This window comes from Heterodontus francisci, chromosome 35 (genome assembly GCF_036365525.1).
Source record: "Heterodontus francisci isolate sHetFra1 chromosome 35, sHetFra1.hap1, whole genome shotgun sequence".
Taxonomy (NCBI): Eukaryota; Metazoa; Chordata; class Chondrichthyes; order Heterodontiformes; family Heterodontidae; genus Heterodontus; species Heterodontus francisci.
Genome location: NC_090405.1, coordinates 43,593,825 through 43,618,212, shown reverse-complemented (window position 1 = coordinate 43,618,212; position 24,388 = coordinate 43,593,825). Strand labels below are relative to the sequence as shown.

The window sequence follows — 24,388 nt, the reverse complement described above, 5'->3', positions numbered from 1 at the left end:
CTCTCCGCCATTGCTACCCAGCAATTCATGGCTTCCCATTCATCAACCAGCAACTCAAAAGGCAAGTTGCCACCCAGCAGCCAAGAGTGGGCAATGCGGGAAAGTGGTCCAGCATAAGACATTTGATGCGATTCCACTAAAGAAAGGAAACTTCACAACATAAAAGTTTCTCCAACATTCCCTTGTGCAACTACAAAGCTTTACTTTTCCTGTTTATAACCCTCCTGCTGCAGATTTAGCAGGGGGGGTAAAGGTAGGCTTTCTGACTCCTGAAAGGCTCTTGGCCAACACCCTTTGGAATTTGGAGCCTGTTGAGGGGTGTGCTAAAGATTGTTCTCCCTTGCAGTAGTGCAGGGGCAGACTCAGTCTTTGGGAGAGAAGGCAGCATGTCAGGTACTGACTGAGGGCTGGGGGGAGCAATGGGTGAGAAGTGGGAGGACTTTGAGTAGAATCCATACTTCCATGTTCCCCGATGCCATCATCCCACACATGGACAAGCCGCACTTCACCGCACCTACTGTGCTGGAGGACAGCTTGGTAAAGATCTGTGCGGCCCTGTGAGGCTGAGGCTACAGAGTCTGTCATCCCAGTGAAGTTGGCAGGCATGTTGGCATCCAGAGTCTGCACGGTCAAGGTCTGCATGAACCTATCTGATTACCGTGATTGATATTCCAGGGAGTTGGCCGCTCTCTCCGTAGAAGTAGACATCATCGTAATGCCCCGTGACAACCACCCACACATGCTTGAAATGGACTCCTCCAATCATGGACAGTGTGAGTGTCAGTACATTGCACATCTTCTGGTGCTCCTCAATGATTATCCTTTTCATTGATGGCCCCCGGGGGATACAGCTCCTGTGTCCAGTTGAACACAGCTTGGAGAGGGCTGCACTCTCCTAAGCAGACGCTCAACTGTCTGCCCGTGCTCAGTGGTGAACTGTGAGTCACCAACTGAACCCACTGAGGTATGGGTACCCGCACTGGTGCACGGAGTCCTGTGATGGTGTACCCTCAGAAGGAATTTCACTAGATGCTGAGATCGGGTTAACATGACTGAGTTTTTTTTCGTATGGTGTGTGTGTGTTATATTTGATGCTGTCACCAGATAGCTGCCAGGTCCCTGTCTCCCCTTCTCCCATGTCCAGGGATGCCAAGGTGCCACTGATTTCCTGTTCTCTCCCCCCTCGTGTTTTGCACACTCTTTTCCTGCAACAGGAGAAGGAACAGACCTATCGTGTAACGGCATGTGCTCACCCAATGGACCCAGTGCATTTGATGAGCGTGACTATTCAGAAGTGACATCAGATTGCATAAGGATCAGGGTGAGTGATAGTGGTGAATGGATATATGGGGATGCAGGGAAGTGCATAGAAAGAGTAAGATGGGTGCGCATGCAAAGTAACTGGGTGTGCGTGATGTGATGGAGTAGGCTTGACAAGGCAGAGTGAAGTGGGAGGGATGAAGTGAATAGTAGGTTGTAGGGCAATCTGCAACTGTACTTACCTTTCCTGACCTGGTAAGGTCATTAAAGCACTTTGTGCATTGAATACAGGAGCATGGCCCAATGGGCCTGTTGCTCACCTACAGTCACACCTTCTTGGTATCAGCGGTAGGTTTCTTCCTCCCATTGCTGGGGAAGAGTATTTCTCTTCGACTACTTATAGCCCCAGTGGGGTATCAAGTGAGGCGTGTTTAAAGCAGGGCGCAATCTTTGAGTATCTTGAGTCCATCTTCTGCAACTGCTGTCTCTTTGCATAGCCTCTCAACTCCTCCAAATTCCATCTTTAGGTTGGCTCTAAAATACCAGAATTGGGATTGCATTGTGTGGGTCCTCATCATGCCCTCTGCCTCGCAATCCTCACCAAACCTGGCTGTAGAATTATAATAATTTGGCAGAGTTAAAATGCCACAGACTATCTGAAATTCCTTCCAGGTTTCCCACGGGACATCAGAAACCCCCTTCAACGAACATGCCTCAAAGAGAATATCAGGGCCACAATCTCTCTCACTTCTCTATCTCACACGCACACATTCACTCACACACTCTATCTCTCACACACACTGATCTACCTCTTCCTCCATTATACAGAAATCCCATTCTTCATTGGCTTCTAGTGAATGATCAGCTAGAAATTCAAGGAGTGGCGTCAGTACACATTTTATTTGCGTATTTATTGTAATAAATGAGCTAAGAATTTACAATTTGCTTGTTTTCCAAATACATTTTTTCCTACATTCGATAAGTAAATAAAAACCAGTGAGGTGATATTAAAACTGCAGCCTACCTTTACCCCCCACACCTCCCTCCCTCACTTTCCCCAACACCAATGGAATGTGCACTTTTACAGAGAAAGCATCAGTGGCTGGATTGATTAAACAAAAACAGCAGATGACTTTAATTCCCTCACACTGCAGTTTCAAAAAATACACAGCGCCAACTGAACTTCCAGCATTGCGTATCGAAGGGCTTTGTGTAATTAGCTCTGGCCATAGCTCTGTGCATGGAGACTCATGGTAAACATCTTGTGGCAAAATGATACCATAGTTTTGCTAGTACAAAGAAGGGTGGCATTAGTGATGTGAAAATTTCTAAAAAAAAAAGCTAATACTGCAAGGTATATTTTTTGATATAAATACATGTTTGATTTACAATAAAGTAAAATTAATCCCAGTATTGGCAAAAAGCATGCTCTTAGTTTCTCATCGCTTTCTTCCCTGATCACATTTCTGTCTCATGTACTGCAATTGCCAATTTTAACTCTAGTTCAAGTGGAGGTCTGTGCTTGATCAATAATTCTTACCAGCGAGAGATATACCATCAATAACGGATGGCTAGGAACATATTACAGCGCGGTAACACAATGGATATCAGTTCAGCAGTGGTGTGGGGTTGAGGGAGGTGGCCTGAAGATGGCCCCGGATGAGGCCCGCCACGGACCTCGACACTGGCAGGGCCTGGCCCGTAACCGGCAGCGGCGAATCCTCATGGTAGCACTCCCGCCGCTCGGCAATGGGACCGCAATTTAAATATTTAAATAAATTGAAAAACGTGAATTAATTAATCTCGTGTCGCCTCCTGATGTCGCACCGCGATCTTCACCCCGGTGGCCGGCACTGCCCCGCCTTCGGATCTCCATCCGGGGAAACAAGGCGGTACACTTTGGTGTGGGCGTTGGGGGGTGGGGGGGTAAGTTTATCAGTGCGGGCGGAGGGGAAAGAGGGTCAAATTAGCATCATGAATGTAGGGGATAATGGGAAGGGTTGTCGTTGAAAGTTTGTGCAGTTTCTTGAGGGGGGAGAAGGTCAAATGATAAAGGTTAAATGTTTTGGGGGGGGGGAAGGGCAAATAATTTATTTAATTGTTAATGGGGGGATGGGAGAGGGGCAAAAGAAATGGATTTATTTATCTTTATTCCATTTCCCTGTAAATATTTAAAGTTCCTGATAGGGCTGACAGCCCGTTAAAAACGGTGTCAATGCCTGTGCACAGGCAGCTGATGCCATTGCTGGGGACGGACATCCCGCCCCCTCCATGTGATTGGGTTGTTGTGGGGGGGGGGGGGGGGGGCGGGGGGGCAGTCCTCCCCGGCTATTTAAATGAGCCGCCGCGCTTGGAATCGCGGTGGCTCTTTGGCGTGTGGCACCGTCAATTTCGGTGGCAGGCTTATGAAATTCAGCCCAGTGTTTCAAATGAAGGTTGCTCACTAACTTTTTATCAATCCCATCCAACGTCTTCCCTGAGGGTCACTGTCAGGGATGGTGAATAAGTCGGTGATGGGTATGCCTCTGCACCTGTAGTCTTTATACAGAAAGCTTGTGCTTCGGGGAGATGGTGGCGTAGTGGGAATGTCATTGAACTAGTAATCCAGAGGCCCAGGTCAATTCCCTGAGGACATGGGTTCAAATCCCACCACGGCAGCTGGTGGAATTTAAATTCAATTAATTAATTAATAAGTTCAATTAATAACTAAAAATTATCTGGAATTGAAAGCTAGTCTCAGTAATGGTGCCATGAAACTATCGTCAATTGTCATAAAAACTCATCTGGTTCACTAATTTCCTCGAGGGAAGGAAATCTGCTGTCTTTACCCGGTCTGGCCGACATGTGACCCCAGACCCACAGCAATGTGGTTGGCTCTTAACTGCCCTCTGAAATGGCCTAGCAAGCCACTCAGTTGTCAAGGGCAATTAAGGATGGGCAACAAATGCTGGCCTTGCCAGGAATGCCCACATCCCATGAAAGAATAAAAAAGTCATGCTGTTGTGAGCCATGTCTGAATGCAGATGATGTGCTCTCCCATTGGGGGGCGGGGGGGGGGGGGGGGGGAAGGGGTGAGGAACACTGTTAGATCAATAGTTTTAATATACTATGACCACTTGCTGTTTGGGGATGGCCCTGCCTTTTAATATCAGTGTTCTGTTGTGGGCAGCATGAGAAATGAAAGGGAATAACACTGAACCCTGGTTTGGACAATGTTCCATAGCGAGCAGATTTAGAGCCACTCAGGTCTATTAACGGCCAATGGGGAAACTGGGTGATTGGCCTCAAATAACCTCTAATCCGCATTCCAAGTAGCAACCTCTTAAAAGATAAATTAAAAGTTGACATAGTTTCTTATGCAAGCCCAGAGCTCATAGGATTGAGTTCCCTGCTGAAACTTTGGCGGAGTCTGCAGCAACGTCGTAAGTGGCATTTACGCTCGTTCTGAAGTTTCCACGAATCTTCCACCAAAACTACGGGAGATTCCACGCAAAAAATAAAACCACCACCTTCTTTTGCAGCTGCAATTTATTCCTAGTCATCTCTCATTTTATGTGGTGTCTTGCATTTTTAAGAATATTGTGATAAAAGATTACTTATCCAGCATTATCTTTTACGTTGAATCTTACCGAAAGTGGTTTCTATGATGAAATCATTTGCAGTGAGACAGGAACATGTGACAAGAGGGAAAATGTGGCAAATATCTTTCCAATCTGTTACTATTTCATATATAATATATATATACTCCTGTCATTGAAAATATTTTAGAATGTAATATTACAGTGCCTGCTATAACATACACAGTTGTTGGCTTCCTCTTTGCAAAACCATATAAAGTACCCTCTTTATAATTTAGTCTTCATATTCCAAAAGATATCATTGTAAAAGGTCTACTGTGTTATGTACATTTTAAGAAAAACAAGGCATTTTATAACATTGGTAACTTCATTGATATTTGAACAATATCACAAAATACTATACAGGTCAATGTCCTCATTAACAGTTGGAGAGAAAGCCTTTCTCTGCAAAAGTATACAATTATTCTTCTTTCCATCCACTTCCATCACCGACTGTACACTAAAGTGTGTTTTTTGATTGAGAAATCTAGGCGAGAAGCTGAAGTCTATATTGTTAGGACATCATTGAGGATCAAAAAGTGAGTGAGAGTTGAGGTAAATTAAGATGTAGTGGATGAGACCGAGTTCGGGTTTTAAAAGCTTTGGATTGTGAGAGAAAGGAAGGACTGAAGGAGGTAAAGAGTTCCCCAGTTTTGAGACCCTGAGGAGTTTGGTGGTGTAGCAAGTCTAGGGTCAAGAAATCCCATCGAGTTGCTCCTGCTACACTGGAAGTACAATGGAAACCCAAAGTACAAGTGTAAACAGGGTTTCCAGTGCATTTCCAGCAAAAATACAGCAGTAGAGCAGGAACAGCCCCAAAGAAATTCTTGGTCTTGATATCAAACAAGTGAGTATGTAGAGAGAAGGAAGAGATGTGTCGGATGGGGCTCATGAGGCATAGTATAGGAACATTTACAAAAGTAAGGACTATAGTTGTATTCACAAAATAAAAAGAGACAAGAAAGATTGCAATCAATGTTCCCACTAAGCTGCGCAAGTGCTCAGCCATGCACGAGTGTGACAAATTCAACGTGTAATAATTTAAAGGGACCGTGCACCGGAAAAACTGGCTGCACGCAACAACTAAGTTTTACGGGGAATATTGATTGCGATGTCAAAAGCTGGAGGTTAGAACTGGGGGACCAGTTGCCGATCGAGTCAGCATTTTTAAAAAATATCCTCTCCAAGAAGGATTTGAAAACGTAAAACAAAGCAAAGTTTAAAAAAATTTATCTGGGATGTTTGTCTTAGGATCGAGTCTGTCTGACCATCCAATTAGATCATGGCTGATCTGTATCTTAATGCAATTTAGCTAGCTTGGTTCCATAACCATTATATCCTTGCCTAACAAAAGGTCATCAGCCTCTGTTTCGAGATTTTCCGTTGACCCCCAGCCTCAACAACATTTTAGGGGAGTTTTAGATGTTCACTATCACTTCTGTGATGAAGTCTTCTCTGAATTCAACCATGAATGGCCTAACTCTAAATTTAAGGTTATACCCTTTATTCTGGACTCCCCCATCAGAGAAATTTCTCTCTATCTATCCTGTCAGCTCCTTTAATCATCTTAAATACGCCAATTTAAGAACCAGTTAATCTTCAATATTCATGATGCATAGATCAGGCTTCTATTCCCAAAATAATTGTGACTTATTTAATCCTTGAAACTCCATTACTGAGCCTCTCAGTTAAAATAGACAGAGAACCATTTGTTAGTGCCATTCATGTGTAGCATCTGTTGAATATTGATGTAAATAGTCTGGCATGCCTCAGTCCTGAATACCTCGAGCAGTTTTCAAAATATGTACAAAGTTTCCATCATTTATGACCTACAAAAGTCATCTTCTGCAAGAATCTAGTACTAAATGTAAGATAATTGGCAAATGAACCAAGGCGGAGACGAGGAGAATTTTATTTTTATGCGGGGATATGATCTGGAAAGCACTGCCTGAAAGGGTGGTGAATGCATCTTCAATAGTAATTTTCAAATTGGAATTTGATAAATACTTGAAAAGGAAGAATTGCAGAGCTCGGGGGAGAAAGCACGGGAGCAGTACTATTTGCAGAGCTTTTTCATGGGCACAATGGGCTAAATTGCGTCCTTAAATGCTGTAGATTCTATGAAATATTGTACGGTAGAGTTAGAAAAATGGGAGGAACCACAAAGCATTTCTTAACTCACTATTAGTGGATATGATCATATAGTGGTTATATACCTGGACTGGTAATCCATGATGAGAATTTGAATTCTGTTTAAAAGAAGTCTGGAAATTAAAAATTAGTGGAAGGACAAGTGACCATTAAACTGGCAGTTTATCATTAAAAACTCAACTGGTTCACTGATGTCCTATAGGGACGTTATACCTGTAGGCCTGAGGCCACTACATTTTGTACTTGTTATGCTTTTGCATTTTACTCCTGCCTTGCTTTTGCTTTGCTTTTGACTTTTATTAAAAAAAACCTGTATTAAACCTGTAGTGAACTTTTAAAGGTTCTTTTGTAGACATTGATTTAAAACTAAGTGCGATTGTACTCTGATTAAGTCAAGTAGTTAATCAATTATGTAATCAATGGCAATCAATAGTATGAACTTGTTTTTTGCTAAGAACTGTTTCCTTTTGTTTTCATGCTGGTCAGGGTAGGCCGTGCACAGCTGCTGTTTTGTCTAAACTACTGTTTTCTTGAAAATAATGGTTGTTTCCCATTGTTTAAACAGAAGTCAGTTCTTAAGGTATTCCATGGCCCTTGAACTACAAGCCAGGACAATGGATAACCTTGAACATGGGGTGGTCCACTATGGTGTGGTATCAGAATATGGTGTTTAAATGATGGACAGTATAACCTAACTGATGGCAGGTGGGAGACACTATCAAAGGATGTGTAACCAGCCTGAATGGCCTGGTAGTGCCTGTGAGAAGAATTCGATAAGGACTCATGGTTGTCAGACTCGTGTTTTGAGAAAATCTGATGAAGGCCTCGGAAAGCTGGAATGGAGCCAGAAATTGTACTTAAAGGGGCACAGCATCCAGTGTTCAGGGCTGCAGCTGGAGTCAACTGGCCAACCACAGAAGACTATGGATGAAGGGACGTCGACGGAGTGACTGACCGGAGAGTCCACTATGGTGCAAGTTTCTCGGGGACTTGGTGATGTGTGTACCAAGCAGGAACGGTACCATTTTAGGGAGCTGTCGTGAACAGACTAACTTGGGGTTATAGCAGTGTGCTATAAGTATGTTTTGTCTTTCTATACTCTCTTTTCCTTCCTTTCTTTTTTATAAAGTTATCTTTCCTTTTTTATCATTAATAATTGTTTAGCAATTACTTAATAATTACTCAATAAAATTACTGTTTTTACACATTATTTGGTGTTGAGTCACTCATTCTTGTTACGTCTCGAATACGGCTCCGAACCTAAGTGAGACTCCGCAGGGGGCTCTCACGCCCTACGGTCCTACTATCTTTACTTGGTCTGGCCTATACCTGACGCCAGTCCCACACGAATGTGATTGACTCTTAACCGCCCTCTGAAGTAGCCTAACAAGCCATTCAATTGCATCATGGGAAACTAGGGATGAACAATAAATGTCAGCCTTACCAGAGATGCCCACACCTTGAGAATTTAAAAACATGTACTCACTATTTGACCATCAAATGCAGACGCATGACATCAACAAGCACAATTCTTGCAATCAAAATTGTGGAAATTCCCATTCTTCAAATGGGAGAACATAAAGGAGTCTATTATTTCCTCATCTGGTCTGCTCACTCCTCCTGCCCAAGTCAACAAGTTGACATCTTTTACACTCAGCTTGCCTAGTCCTTTTCTGCCTCACCCAACATGCCTATGGGTGGGCTAAGGTTTGTATGTAGAGCATATGATGATTCTGTTGTCAGATTCCCGATTTAGCAGTCATATTTCTCTTTGGTGCTATTTTCCATGCACTGGTTAATTCCTTCCTGTGCTACTCTAATGCATTTGTTAACCTGTTTAAAGTAGACAGGCCCACAAGTGTATTAGGAGAGCAACAACAGGAGCTTAGCTAGAATGCAGTCAGGAATGTACCAGAAAGATGAAATGAAATCCGCATACAATTTTACAACTACCATTTTAAAGAATCCGATAAGGACTCATGGTTGTCAGACTCGTGTTTTGAGAAAGTATGACGGAGGCCTCGGAAAGCTGGAATGGAGCCGAAATTGTACTTAAAAGGGGCACAGCATCCAACGTTCGGGCTGCAGCTGGAGTAAACTGGTCAACCACTGAAGACTATGGATGAAGGGATGTCGATAAAGTGACTGACCGGAGAGTCCACCCTCGTGCAAGGTTCTCCGGGGGCTTGGTGATGTGTGTACCAAGTGGAAATGGTACCATTTTGGGAAGCTGTCATGAACAGACTAATTTGGGGTGATAGCAGACTTTTAAAAAATTGTTCTCCACTTCAAATATTGATTATGAGCTTTTCTGTATTTTCCTTTGCTTGTTCAGTGACATCTTTGTAATTTGAAATGAAGGACAAAATGTTGTTTGAATATTATCAATAAAATAAATAATTCTTAAAATTATTGAGCCCATCAATATCCTCCCCTGAAGGCACACACTAATGGTTCCATAGGCACTAGCCATTTTCCAGAACCTCACCCAAATGACGAAGCTTAATGTACCAGCCTAGACAGTGAGCACTGGCAGGTTAATTCGGTATGGAAGTCACACAGCTAAGCCTGATTCTCCTCTCACCTGCCCCTACACGTCAGCAGGATGTACTGGACAATGACCAGGAGAAGGATACAATTCTAATCTTTTCATCCTTTGGCTTAGTCCAAGGACACTAATAACATTTATGGCACCAGAACTGCTGTTTTGACTGAGATCAGCTAACCCATTCTAAACTGGGGATGGAACCTGGATCATTATGGGCTCTACATTTCAGCTTCACACTGGGACATATATGAAACATTGGAGCCACTGAGAGCTACTTAATCCTATGTACAGTTTCTATGATATTTTAAAATCTTACCTAGTAAGGTGTTGACACCTCACTTGGAGAGTTTTTGGTATAGTCTGTCTACATTTAATAAATACCTCATTGAAAAATTCTGACAGCCACTCTACTAAAGGAATATCCACATAAATATTTGCTTCTGAAGCCCTTTGCACAATGCGACAGTTTACTTGTCAGGAATAAGATGGAATACTTCCTAGCTTCTTTATCAGTGATAACCATCGTATAATTTTAATTTACTTTGCAGACCCTCATTCGCCCATTGTTAGCACAAGATATTTTTAATTTGCATTATGGTACGACGTTTATCAAGATTCTCAGCTATCAGTTGCTGGGGAAAGCCCATTGTTAGCAGTGTAGCACATAGAACGGCGATAGACCCTCTCTCCCAGGTCGCCACTCCTCAAAACCAACTCTTTGACCAAACATTTGGTCACCCGTCCCCTTGTGGCTTGGTCAAATTTTGTTTGATAATGCTCCTGTGAAGCATCTTGTGCAGTTTAAATCCAAGTTACTGTTGATGGTATGTACAGAGAAAATGTTGCTTACGACAAGGATATTTGGATGAGGTCACATAGGCTCAAACTCCCAATTTTAACGCCTGAAAATTATTTTTTGACTTGTCTTGGTTTGGCACCTGCCCCGACACTGAACATTGCTGCACCATGCCATGAAAAGTTCTCCTAGATTTGACCCTAATTAATGTACATTTTGAATATCAATTAACATTGGAGTCCCAGAACATTTTGATAGCTTTAAATACCTGAGGGCAAAGCTTTCTGCCACTCATGCATATCTAATAGTGTAGAGGGGTACATCAATTTCAACTTCAACTTCCTCGAGTTCTGACCCTGAATGTATTAATGGACCATTTGTTGGTGCTAAATTGTTTCTGACCTTTAATGAAGCTTCAAGAGTCATTAAATATGTTTTTTTTTCCAAACAAAAATTACATTTTAGTGTCCCTATATCATTTTACTATTACTTCTAATACTGTGAAAGGGGTCACACTAAGTTTATCTGCAGCAGGTTATACAGTTTATTAATTATACATTCCCTTTGTATGAAAATTTATAAAATAATGCGACACAAAACTATAGCTCTAGGATAACTGGTTATCTAAAAATAATCACAGTTATACAGAAGAAAAGAGAATTATATATAATAAACTTGATTACTTGTGACCTGTTAGGTCCTCATATAACCTCACAAGTTGGAAGGGAGCTTACACCGGACAGGTTCCAAATCAGAACCAAAGGCTACTGATCCCTGAGGAGCAGTTTCGTCTTTAGATAATGTGGTTGGGAAAGTAGCAGCAGATGCTCCAAGTACTTGTCCTTGTGGTTGAGGTAAAGAGCCTGACGACATCTGCCTAGGTAGAGTCATACGCTCGGGAATGGAGCTGCATGGTTTGCTCAGACGCCTGGGTCTAGAAAAGGTTGTTACACTGCCCACAGATTCTCTGACTGAGCAAGGACTGCTTCGATGCGTTGCCTGAGCCAACTCTTGGGGCAAGGATGGCTGAGAAGCAGAGATCATCTTAAGGTCCTGTGTGAGACGTCCGATTGGCAATGGCTGCGTACTCTTTACAGTGATGATCTGTTGGAGTGCTGTAGGAGTTTGCGGCATCAGGAGAGAAGTATGGGAACTGGATACGTCAGAGGAGCCACACTGAAATGTTCTTTTAGTCACTGGACTTTGAACTGGAGGACTTGGAGCATTAGGGGTGTAGCACGGAGATGCAGCACCTGAATGTTGCAGTGGTGGCACAGCCGCTGATGAATAGCTGGGCTTTTCCGGTTGAATTTGGACCACAGAGCTCGACTGTTGTGCTAGCCCACTTTGTCGCATTTGAAAGGGCGCCGATGGGGAGCATGAACTGGCTTGAGGAAGGTGACTTAAACTGGATGAAGGGGAACTCATTCCAACTTGATGAAGCTGGTTTAGACTAGCTGAGGGAGAGCTGGATGTCAGCTGTGGGAACTGCTTCAGACCAGCTGATTGTGCACTGCCGGGAAACTGAAGGTGACCAGTGTTCACCTGAGGTGATTTGGTCGTGGACTGAAATTGGCTAAAGCCAGTTGTGGTGGGACTAGATGAAAGCTGGTGGAGTTGCGTGAAGATAGGGGAGGATGATCCTAGGGAAGATGGTTGGAGACCAGACACAGGTGAGCTGCTTAAAAATTGTTGGAGCTGACCTAGGCTGGATGAAGGTGAACTCGCTCTAGATGGTTGAACTTGACTTAAACTAGTTGCACCTGAATGAACGTGACCTGAACTTGCAGTAGGGGAACCTAATGCGAGCTGCTGGAGTTGACTCAGACTGCTGGAGGCCGAGCCACTTTTGAGCTGAAATAAAGCAGCCGAGGGTGATTCTGCACAGGGAGTCTGTAACTGTGACGGTGTACTAGACGGAGAGCCCACTGAAGAGGGTCCTGTGGTTGGAGCAGAATATTGCACCCTCTTTAATTGCCTCGGCGTTTGGCTGGATTGTTGTCCCAAAGAATTTAGAATGGACACCGGTGGCTGGAACATACTTCCCCGGAGGCGTGGGTGGTGATGCGTGAGTGCGATAGCCACAGATGTGGTAGCTGCTGCTGCCTGTAGAGGTGCTTGAACCAGTGGTGTCCAGATGACTGGTGCCGGAGTGGAAACCGTCGGCATTGGATTCTGTATGTTCTGTGCCATCTCCCTATCATGCTGTACAATCTGTTGAATAATCTCATTCTCCTGATAGTTCAAGGCACCAGAGTTCAGGTCATGCTGCACTTTGTGAAGCAATATAGAGTTTTTCTTGCCTGCGGAAACAGCAAGTGGGAACATGTTAGAAGATTAGTCAAGGTGATCGGAAACATTTAAGGTGATTGGCTGAAGAACCAGAGGCGAAGATGGGGAAAATTTCTTTTTACGTAATGCGCTGTTATGATCTGGAAATGCACTGTCTGAAAGGGCGGTGGAAGTAGATTCAATGGTAACTTTCAAAAGGGAACTGGATATGTAATTGGAAAGAAAACCTTTGCAGGGCTATGGAGAAAGGGGAGGGAAGTGGGGACTATTTGGATAGCTCCTTCAGTTCTGTGATTGTCCGAATTCCTGTGCTGTATCTTTCTATGATTCTATAAGCGAAAGCTTCTCACCCCTCACATTTATTATGGCCCTGCTCAGTTACTGCGTCCACTCTGTGGCTACAGAATTCCGTCATTGGATCTTTAGAATTCATTGAGTTAATTCAACCATCCAGTGCTGGGAGTGGGCGTGTGTGCCTCTGATGTCCTGTGTGAGTGCTGCTCTCCTCTTGGATTACAGGGCTGGATTTTATCAGCTCGCCGTCAATCTCAGCGGAGAGTTTCAAAAAATGGCTGTCCGCCTGTGCGGACCACATGTCACGGAGCCGCCGTGATATTCAGTGCTGTGGCTCATTTAAATGGTCTGGGCGGACTGCCCCCCCTAATGACGTGGAAGGGGCGGGCAGTCCGTCCCCGTCAATTGCATCAGGCGCCACTGCGAGGCACCAACGCCATTTTTAAAGGGCTTCGAGCGCTTCCGGTTAATTTAAATTTTTAAGGATCCAGTATATGTAAAAAAATGGAGTAAATTTGTTCTGACCCTCTCCCACGCCCCCCCACCTCCAATAACCATGGGAATAAAAACCTGCCCTCTCACACACCCCCTCCCCCGCCCAACACTAACCTTGTGCAACCGAACGTCCCCCCCACCCGACAAAGTTCAGCAACTCTAAACTTTCCCCTTCCCATCATTCCCGAGACCAATTAAATCACTCTGACGCCGCTCTTCCCTTCCCACAGAGAAAGCTGCTCACCCCACCCCACCAGTGCTCCGCCTTGGATCTCCGGACGAGATCTTGGATCTCGGGGGCGAGCGATGGGAGCGGGTAAGTAATTAATTCCTTCACTTGCATTTTAAAAAATATGTTAAGTTGGCTCCCGTTGCCGAGCGGCAGGGGGGCCACCACAAGGCCCCGCCACCGCTTGGGCCGGCAATATAGGGCTGGGCCTTCCCGGTGTTGAGGCCCATGGTGGGCCTCTGCTGGAGGCATTTTCCGGCCTCCCCGCAGTATGAACCCCAACGTCGGGGGCTGGGGGCTGTAAAATCCAGCCCACAGTTCCACTCTTCGTATGCAGTCTTAAGCAAAGTTGCGTTTGGATCCGATTGTAGCTGTCCCCAACTGCTAGAAACCAGGCCAGCGGGAGGAGTTAAAATAATGCCAGACACTTACCCCCACTGACCCCTCCCCCTTCCCACTGATATTAACCTGCTCTTTTGGAGCAGGCAGGCAGGCAGGATACCCGTGGGAAGGAAGCAGGGTCCTGCTTTAAGTATCCAGATCAGGCCCAATGATGCCATCAGGCCCCGATTTGCAACGTCAACCTGAGGTCTGAGTGAGGGAGCAGCTTTGGGCAGGATTTATTTAGATGAGGGCCCTGCTCCAGAGATCAAAAGGGCCTCCACATTCCCATCTTGCCAGGCTCTTTGCCCGATACTGGGCACTGCCATGACCTTCCCGCACAGCTGTGATCTGCAAGGTCTTAGAATCTGCCTGCGCACTGTAGCATGGTCAGTTTCTTTTCTACATATCTGATATAACATTCTTTCTGTAGTTAACAAGGGCGTTTAAACTTTACTGGCATCATCTCAGTCAGACTAAAAAGTGTTCCTTTCTGACGATGAGCCATTAAGGCTTGCAAAGTCAATTATTTGATGCCAGGTCTGTGCCGAGGCTGCTAATCTTGGCCAGAGTTTGCTAAAGGACTGATTCAGTGCCCATGTCAATGCAGGAAGGAAGGAAGTGTAATAAATTCACTCCTGATTGCTGTCCAGTGACCTCTGGTGTCAATAGCACATGTCAGAGCTGGGAGAGTGATTGGTTGCAGCACCTCTATGATTGAATAACCCATCTGGGCTCAGAAAAGTAAAAAGATGGGTATATTGGTGAGATGGTCTCCCACGAAACTGTGCGGACATGAGGCAGCACCATGAGGAATGGAAGGAATGATGGACCGAGGGGTTGGGGCGGTGGGGAGGGGGGGTGGGGTAGATGATCCGGGAGAGAAATAATCCTGGAAGAAAAAATATTCTGGGTAGTTTGTATTGTGTATTAGCACGGATCTGATTAAACCATATGATAAGTATTACTACAGTTATCTACAGTGTATAATCTCACCATACAGTAATTAAAATGTCATTTCTAAAGTATGCAATGAATTCAATTTCATCAGTGAATTATTCAGCTGATCTACACAATAGCAATTGGCTTACATCATGCGATGGGAGATTAGAGGTTGCAAACCTAAGGTTTATTTTCAAACATTTTAGCTCTGTAAGCCCATGGGTTTATAAGAACATAAAAGCATAAGAAATAGGAACAGGAGAAGGCCATATGGTTGCTCCACTATTTATTAATAAGATCAGGGCTGATCCTCGACCTCAACTCCATTTCAGGACAAAGCAGCCTGCTTGATTGGCACCTAATCCACCACCTTCAACATTCACTCCCTTCACCACTGACGCACGGTGGCAGCAGTGTGTACCATCTACAAGATGCACTGCAGCAACTCATCATGGCTCCTTCAACAGCACCTTCCAAACCCGCGATCTCAACCACCTAGAAGGGCAAGGGCAGCAGCTGCATGGGAACACCACCAGCTGCAAATTGCCATCCACGCCACACACCATCCTGACTTGGAACTATGTTGCCGTTCCTTCACTGTCGCTGGGTCAAAATCCTGGAACTCCCTTCGTAACATCACTGTTGGTGTACCTAAACCCCAAGGACTGCAGCGGTTCAAGAAGGCAGCTCACTACCACCTTCTCAAGGGATGGGCAATAAATGCTGGCCTGGCCAGCGTTGCCCACATCCCATGAACGAATAAGAAAAAACTTTCCTGCCCGAACCCCGTAACCCTTGATTCCCCTAGAGTCCAAAAATCTATCAATCTCAGTCTTGATTATACTCAATGACTGAGCATCCACAGCCCTCTGAGGTAGAGAATTCCAAAAATTCACAATTGGGGAGATGTTAATCCAGAGGCCCAGGATAATGCCACTAATGACAGGGGTTCAAATCCCACCACAGCAGCTGGTGGAATTTAAATTCAAAATAATTAATAAAAATCTGGAGTCTCAGTAATGATGGCATGAGACGTTCATCGATTGTTGTAAAAACCCCATCTGGTTCACTAATGCCCTTCAGGGAAGGAAATCTGCCGTCCTTACCCAGTCTGGCCTACATGTGACTCCAGAACCATAGTAATGTGGTTAACTCTTAACTGCCCTTTGAAATGGCCTAGCAAGCCATTCAGTTGTCATGGGCAATTGGGGATGGGCAACAAATGCTGGCCTCGCCAGGAATGCCCACATCCCATGAAAGAATTTTAAAAAATCTTCTGAGTGTAGAAATTTCTCCTCCTCTCATTCCTAAATGATCTACCTCATATTCGGAGGCTATGACTCCTAGTTCTATATTCTCCAGCCAGGGGAAACAGCCTCTCACACCTACCCTGTCAAGCCACCTCAGAAACTTATGTTTCAATTAGATCACCTCTCATTCTTCTAAACTCAAGGGTAGAGGCCCATTCAACTCAATTTATCCTGCTAAGACAGTCCTCTCATCCCAGAATTCAATCTAGTGAACCTTTGTTGCTCCCCCCTCTCAGGAAAGTATATCCTTCCTTCGGTATAGAAACCAAGACTGTGGACAGTACTCCAGTCCATTTTTCTCTTTTTTTTTTGGGTTGCTTTTTGTTCTTGGGAAGGAGGCAAAGCTGAAAGCACTGCATTTATTTGCCATGATAATTCAGAGGCTATAACAAAAGTAAGTCAACCACACATAGGTTAGGCCAGGTACAGGTGACAGTAGGTTCCTTTTGCTGAAGGGCTTTTGTGAACCATTTGTGTTTTTAAAACAAAACAGCAGTGCTCATGGTCATTTCTTTCAACCCACAAGTTGCAAGATTTATTGAATTCAATTTGACATGGTAGGATTTTAACATATTGACCCCTGGCTTAAAGCTCCAGTAGTATAACCACCAACCAACCATACCCATGTGCTGTCATGATACATCCAGAACTGTTGCAGGGAAGTGGAAGTTAAGGCAACTCCTGCAGTCTATGTAGGTGAGCACAAAGCATTCTGGCCAGAGGAAAAAGGAGCAATTGAGAATGGTTCATATTAACAAGGTGACAGAGATTGCAAATAGAATGAAAGGAAAGAGGTTATCTACTCTCCTGGGGAGTTTGGCAGAGCTTATTTGGCCTGCAATCAGACTGCCACACCTTCAGATGTGTTGCACCATTAGCCTGTTGGAGGGTGCAAAATTATGGAGACCAGAACCAAAAACCTGTCAAAATGAAATAATCTTGAAATAAACTGTAAATTGTGAGTAATGCTCAATTAGGTTGAAAGCGCAGACATGTTTTCTATTGGAGAAGGGACAGAACCTTAGACCAGTATGAAACATATTGCAGGGTTTATTAGCAAATACATCAGAATTAATTTGATTCAAAATTTCTTTATTCATATATTTTTGATTAGTCAATTGGATTCAAATATTTGCTGCAATGCCTTTGAGTAATTCAGGCTTCCATTCCAAGTAATATTAATTATATGCTCTTATAACATGGTTATAACTTTATTGAGATTAGCCGGGCCAAATCAGATTAAATTGTGCGTCAAATGTGAACTCATTCTAAGATTGCAATGTCTTGCCATGCATTAATGGATTAATTCCAGTAATCCTACTAGCTAGTATAAGAGGCATTAATCTACTAATTAGTTGCAATATGCTAGCAAATCCTTTATTCGCCATGGAGCTTTTCCCGTCAGCCATTTAACGGGTGAAAAGGGAATTATGCAAAGTTGCATTCCTCTGAGTTTTTTTTCTCATCCTTAATGGTTTAATCCAATGAGTGAATTGGGCCAAACAATTTGAGCAGGTTTGATCTTCTGTCTGTGCTCAGTTAGCTGATTGCATCTGGGGTGATAGTAGGGGAACGGCTGCTCTTCAGTAATCATGCTTGGACAGGGGGGAAAGACAATCAGCCAAGATTACGTGCCTGCTGGAAGTCCACGTGAGGATGTGACTTGAGAACAGCATTGTACCTCACTCAACTGTTGGTAGCAGTAATCACACATAAATAATGGCCTCTTGGACGAGGTATCAGAGGGTAACTGCCACCCCTGGCCCCATAACACTTCAGGAAAGCAGATTCAGAAAAAAAGTTCTCCATTTTAGCCAATTTTGATTTCAAGATGACTGCCATAGCACTGGACACATTTTCCACAACATTTGAAGCACATTCACAGTGACATGTTGTATGGAGCCCATCGGACTAAATGAGGCAGTATTTTTTTAATGAGAGAGTTTAATGCATTGTAATGCTCTCCAGTCCAATTAAATGTATTCTTTTGGACAATCTAATTCTTAAAATATAATGAATGTATAGTTCTTCCAACATCATGGGGCCTTCCCCTCCAAAGTCTCCATCAAGTCACACATCACCCTGATTAATGAAACTATATCACCATTCCATCATTGTTGCTGGGTAAAAGTCCTGCAATTTCCTATCTAACACAATCAGCACAAAGACAGCAATGGCTTGTTTAAGAGAGCCATCACCACGTTTTTGAGTAACTGGGAGTAGGCAATAAACGCGCTCAGCCTTCCCACACGTCAAGAACAATTAAAAAAACATTTTCGACATCTGCCTTTAGCTTCTTTCTCATATCACAAAATGAGCCAAATTGCTAGAGAAGGCAACGCTCATCGACTCTCAATTCATTAAAAGCATCAATGTGTTTAGGCCAGGTGCTGAGTAGGACAAAAAGAATAACTTGCTCAGGCTGGATTCAGACCCACGTTCCAGATTGTCTTGCATTTCTCTACAATCCAGTTCCCATTAATCTGTTCTCTGTAAAGAAACAATCAATTCCTTCAAAGGATGCATTTTGCATGAAAACGGAGCTGATATATTGGAGCTCCGCTGTACGACATGGATTCAGAAAGATCTCACGTGTGCAGAATGCAGGAACCACTTCAATGTGAGCCATTTATTTAATAACATGTTTGTTGTGGAATTTCTCTATGCTCTGGTTCCAACACAACAATATTTAAGTGCAGATTAAAAGTGCATATTACTTAAGAACAGCAAAATGCACTGAGGTGCTTAAATAGAGATTGCAAAACAATATAACCAATTTTAATTCCATGGGTGGTAATTATGTTCATAAGTAGTTTATAATCCCAAAATTCTCCACACTAAGTAATAAAGATCACATTGTGTTTGTTTTTGAACTCCATTTAGACTATTCATCTGCATTATGAATAACATAAGGAGGCAGGATTATGTCCATTCTTTGGCCATTTTATGATATTCACTCAGTTTGATAAATTCAGTGCTTCTATGCTCCCAGCAGGTAAGACACATAGAATTAAAAAGAATTTGCAGCACAAAACAAGCTGTTCTGTCCAAATGGTCTATGCCGGTGTTTATGAAGCATAGATTTGAATGAAGAAATTACCTCCAAGAGGTAAATTACAAGAAATTATTTTCTTTTGTTCATTCATGGGATGTGGGCATCGTTGGCTATGCCAGAATTTATTGCCCATTCCTAATTGCCCTTGAGAAGGTGGTGGTGAGTTGCCTTCTTGAACCGCTGCAATGTGAGGACCCACAGTGCTGTTAGGAAGGGAGTTCCAGGATTTTGACCCAGTGACAGTGAAGGAACGGCGATATAGTTCCAAGTCAGGATGGTCTGTGACTTGGAGGGGAACTTGCAGGTGGTGGTGTTCCCATGCATTTGCTGTCCTTGTCCTTCTAGATGGTAGAGGTCGTGGATTTGGAAGGTGCTGTCTAAGGAGCCTTGGGGCATTGCTGCAGTGCATCTTGTAGATGGTACACACTGCTGCCACTGTGCGTCGGTGGTGGAGGGAGTGAATGTTTGTGGATGGGGTGCCAATCAAGCGGGCTGCTTTGTCCTGGATTCGAGCTTTTTGAGTGTTATTGGAGCGGCACCCATCCAGGCAAGTGGAGAGTATTCCATCACACTCATGACTGTGCCTTGTAGATGGTGGACAGGCTTTGGGGAGTCAGGAGCTGATTTATCTGTTGCCGGATTCCTAGCCTCTCACCTGCTCTTGTAGCCACGGTATTAATATGGCTATTCCAGTTCAGTTTCTGGTTAATGGTGACCCCCAGGATGTTGATAGTGGGGATTCAGTGATCATAATGCCATTGAATGCCAAAGGGAGATGGTTAGATTCTCTTTGTTTGAGATAGTCATGTGTGGCACGATGTTTCTTGCCACTTATCAGCCCAAGCCTGGATATTGTCCAGGTCTTGCTGCATTTCTACACGGACTTCTTCAGTAGCTGAAGAGTCGCAAATGGTGCTGAACATTGTGCAATCATCAGCGAACATCTCCACTTCTGAACTTATGATTGAAGGAAGGTCATTGATGAAGAAGCTGAAGATGGTTGGGCCTAGGACACTACCCTGAGGAACTCCTGCAGTGATATCCTGGAGCTGAGGTCATTGACCTCCAACAACCACAACCATCTTCCTTTGCACTAGGTATGACTCCAACCAACAGAGTTTTCCCCTGGATTCCCATTGATTCCAGTTTTGCTAGGGCTTCTTGATGCTATACTCGGTCAAATGCTGCCTTGATGTCAAGGGCAGTTACACTCACCTCACCTCTTGAGTTCAGCTCTTTTGTCCATGTTTGAACCAAGGCTGTAATGAGTTCAGGAGCTGAGTGGCCCTGGCGGAACCCAAACTGAGTGTCACTGAGCAGGTTATTGCTAAGTAAGTGCCGCTTGATAGCACTGTTAACAACACCTTCAATAACTTTACTGATGATTGAGAGTAGACTGATGGGGCGGTAATTGGCCGGATTGAATTTGTTCTGCTTTTGTGTACAGGACATACCTGGACAATTTTCCACATTGCCTAGGAAATGCCATTGTTGTAGCTGTACTGGAACAGCTTGGCTAGGGGCGCAACAAGTTCTGGAGCACAGGTCTTCAGTACTATTGCCGGAATGTTGTCAGGTCCCATAGCCTTTGCATTATCCAATGCCTTCAGTCATTTCTTCATATCGCATGGAGTGAATTGAATTAGCCGAAGACTGTGATGCTGGGGACTTCAGGAGGAGGCCGAGATGGATCATCCACTCAGCACTGCTGGCTGAAGATTTTTGAAAATGCTTCAGGCTTATCTTTTTGCACTGATGTGCTGGGCTCCCCCCATCATTGAAGATGGGGATATTTGTGGAGCCACCTCCATGGGACCGATGCATCTAGATCATTATCAAGTTTCATAGGAAAGAACAGTGTTAAGAATTATTATTCCACAGAATGCAAGGGATTAATATTAACGAACCTTCTTCTAACCCATATTCGGAATATGAGTCAGATTGTTATTTAAGTATCTCCAGTTGAATAAGGATTACTCAAAGGGGCTGGCAGGTCGCTGAGTTCTAAAATGTTAACAACATTACATTAAGATCTCTGCTTGTGTGTGAATCTCTGTGCACATCCAGATCTTGGATTGTATCTACATCAGTAGCTCATATACTTATTAAAAATAAATTGAACTTGGGTTAAAGCTTCAAAGAATACAGAACACTGTCGGCTGATTAAACAGACTTTGAATGTTGTTCTAAAATTATAATATAGAAATATTACTTCACAAAAAATAATGGGACTGCTGCTGTTTAATATTTATGAGATTCAACCTTCCCCTGACCCAGAAAGATCAGCATTTTTTTATACATTTATTCACTCTGTAGGTTGCTAACAAGGGGAGAGGGATAACTTCAGTAACTGCAGGCAAGTCATCTTATCGTCAATGGTGGGGAAATCGTTAGAGGCAATAATCCAAAACAAAATTAACTGTCACACGGCAAAACATGGGTTAATAAATGATAGCTGATGGGACTATATGGAAAGGACAGGGGAGTGGGACTAATTGGATAATTCTTTCGAAGGGCCAGGCTCTAGATATGAAATGGCATAGTTGAGCTGTGCACTTCTCATGCCATAGTCAAATATTAATGCCACTTTATGATAAGCCAAAAGGGGTTCACCACACATGGTCAGTTTATCTCATGTACTACAAGCTGGGGTACCTTGACTCTCCATCTGTGCACTGGTTTAATGGACTGCTGGGTAAGTAAGTTTGAAGAACAGAAAGCTTTTGGAATTTGAAGCTGCTTATATACTTCTGCTTGTTTAGGTTGGATTCCAGGTGGTGGCTGCTCATGAATTGGCTCCCATTGTTTATACAGCTCAATTCAGCTCCTTGATCCAAATGGTAGAATAATAGACTTTAGCTGGAATTTTTTGTTGGACAGGAGGCCCCGTCCACCAGCCCAAAAAGTCAGTGGCGTTGGGCCTGGGGAACCAGGCAGGGATTTTTCACTCCCCGGGCCCTTAGTTGGTCTTGGGCAGGACTTCCACCGCCTTGAGGCAGGAGGTCCCGCGTAATGGAGCTGCTGGCCAATCAGCGGACCGGCAGCTCTTAGTCCCAGCAGTGTCACAGGAAGCAGTGGCCACTGCTGGGATTGCACCCAGCCATCGCAAGCAAGGTGAAGGATGGCCCCAGAAGACAGGTACGTTTTAAAGGCCTCGCCTGGGACAATCGGCCGGGCCCCGGCGAGTCCTGGGGGGTCGGTTGGGGGGCACGGGAAGTGTCGTGCATTTGGGTGGTCGGGGCTTCAGGGGCAGCCCTCCGTGGGACACAGGGTGCCCATTCAGGAGGCAGGAGGGCCCCCCCCGCCCCCCCCATCCAGCCTGTAGGAAAGTGGGCTTTACCAGGCGGGGTTCTCGAGGCTTTTGCCATCGGCCTGCCGAGGGTAAAATACCCGCTGTGGCAGGAGGAGGCCCTTAAGTGCCAATTAATTGGCCACAAGGGCTTTGCTTGGCCTGGGGCAGGGGGGCTGTTTCTCACCACCGCTGCCCCCCGTAATATTGCAACAGGGGTTGGGGAGGAGGGGGATTGGAAACTGCCCCCCTCCACCCCAACTCCCTATCAATTTTTCACCCTCCTCCCACCACCCCCGCCACAAGCCGGCTAGTTTCGGGGGGGGGGGAACCATAAAATTCCAGCCCTAGTTTCGTGTGATAGTGTAATGTAGTGCCAGGAGATAGGTCATAGACCCTGGTCTCTGAAAGTCTGACCTAAGCACGCACCAGTGTAAAAAGCAGCTTCAATCTGGCGTTTTTCCAAATAGGAGCTAAATCTCAAGTACTTGAGCTACTGTGTCATCTGATTTTATGTGTGCTTCACAAATAGTATAGACGTTTACTGATTAAAAAATATCAAAACAAAAGCATGGGATGCACAATAAGTAGAAGTTTTCATTCAACAGCTCCGGAAAGCAAAACATTTGCACGTTGTCTTTCAATTTGCCCACTGTTCGGAACTTTAAATTAGTGTACTGCTTGTGACCCAGGACTGACACATCGGAGCCTCGTTCCCATCCTTGGTGCATTTGTTTATGGGGTGCTACAGCATTCGGAAAGGAGAGGCGGCCCTGAATGCCCATGCCACAGCTTTTCACCCAGGAGAGCAGTATGCCCTGGAGGCTTGAAAAAATGATACCATAATGGCACAGGTGATGTAGTTGTGCATGCCATACCATCTCCTGTGCTTATACTGGATGCACTCTGCTTTCAATTGCCACCCATATGAATGGGCATGGAAGGCTGTTGGGCACTGATCTGTATCAATAAGCACTTTTGAAGATCAGTAAGACAATTTAATCAACGGTTTCCAGGCCATTTCTAGGCCATCTTTTCTTAATTATTCATTGATCTTGAGCACCATCACATGCCTACAGACTAACATCTAGGTTTCCCTTTCTGTCATTTTTACCTGTCACTTCTTAATCCCTTGCCCTTCAACATGACAATGCTTGCCAATGGCGTGAGATGCCCTTTGACTTTTTTGCCAAAGGCCCTTGGGAATTATTGTCACCTTATTGTGACATTTTCCTTCAATTGTTCCTGTCTCTTGAAATTTCGATGGCACACAGTTCTTTGCTGCCATGACTAATGTGTTTGCTGTAACCGTTCAACTCTGTCAATCATTCATAAACAGCCAATTCTGAGAAATTTAAGGGCTGGTGAGATTAACCGCTAAGAGCTGCAAGAAGACTACTTGAAGATTTTCATATCCAAATTGTAGGCAACCATTAACGGATTAAAGAATTAAAGAGGAAAGACACCAGATGTTGTTATGCCCTTAGATGTGTTCAGCATACATTGCAAATACCAGTCAATGTAAGCTTAGGAATTATAGTCTATGCTACTTGTGGGAGAACTTGCATTTATATATTGTCATAATCATATTTTTGTTATTTCTTCTATGGATGGCTCTGGCTGGACTGCAATTATTACCCCTTCTGAGTTGCCCTTCTCCTTGAACTGGTGCAGACCTTATGATGATGTTAGGTAGAGATCAAAGGGCTGAGAGGTCCTCTCACAGTAA

At 44.2% G+C, this 24,388-nt stretch overlaps 1 protein-coding gene across 1 annotated transcript in view; it reads right to left on the bottom strand.

Annotated features, from left to right (window-relative positions):
- Positions 1-11,083: 11,083 nt before the first annotated feature.
- Positions 11,084-24,388, bottom strand: part of hcn4 (hyperpolarization activated cyclic nucleotide-gated potassium channel 4) — a 268,643-nt gene continuing 255,338 nt past the window's right edge. The window contains exon 8 of the mRNA XM_068015195.1: positions 11,084-12,675. Coding sequence (XP_067871296.1) covers positions 11,084-12,675 — 1,592 coding nt within the window. The remainder of the gene's footprint in view (positions 12,676-24,388) is intronic.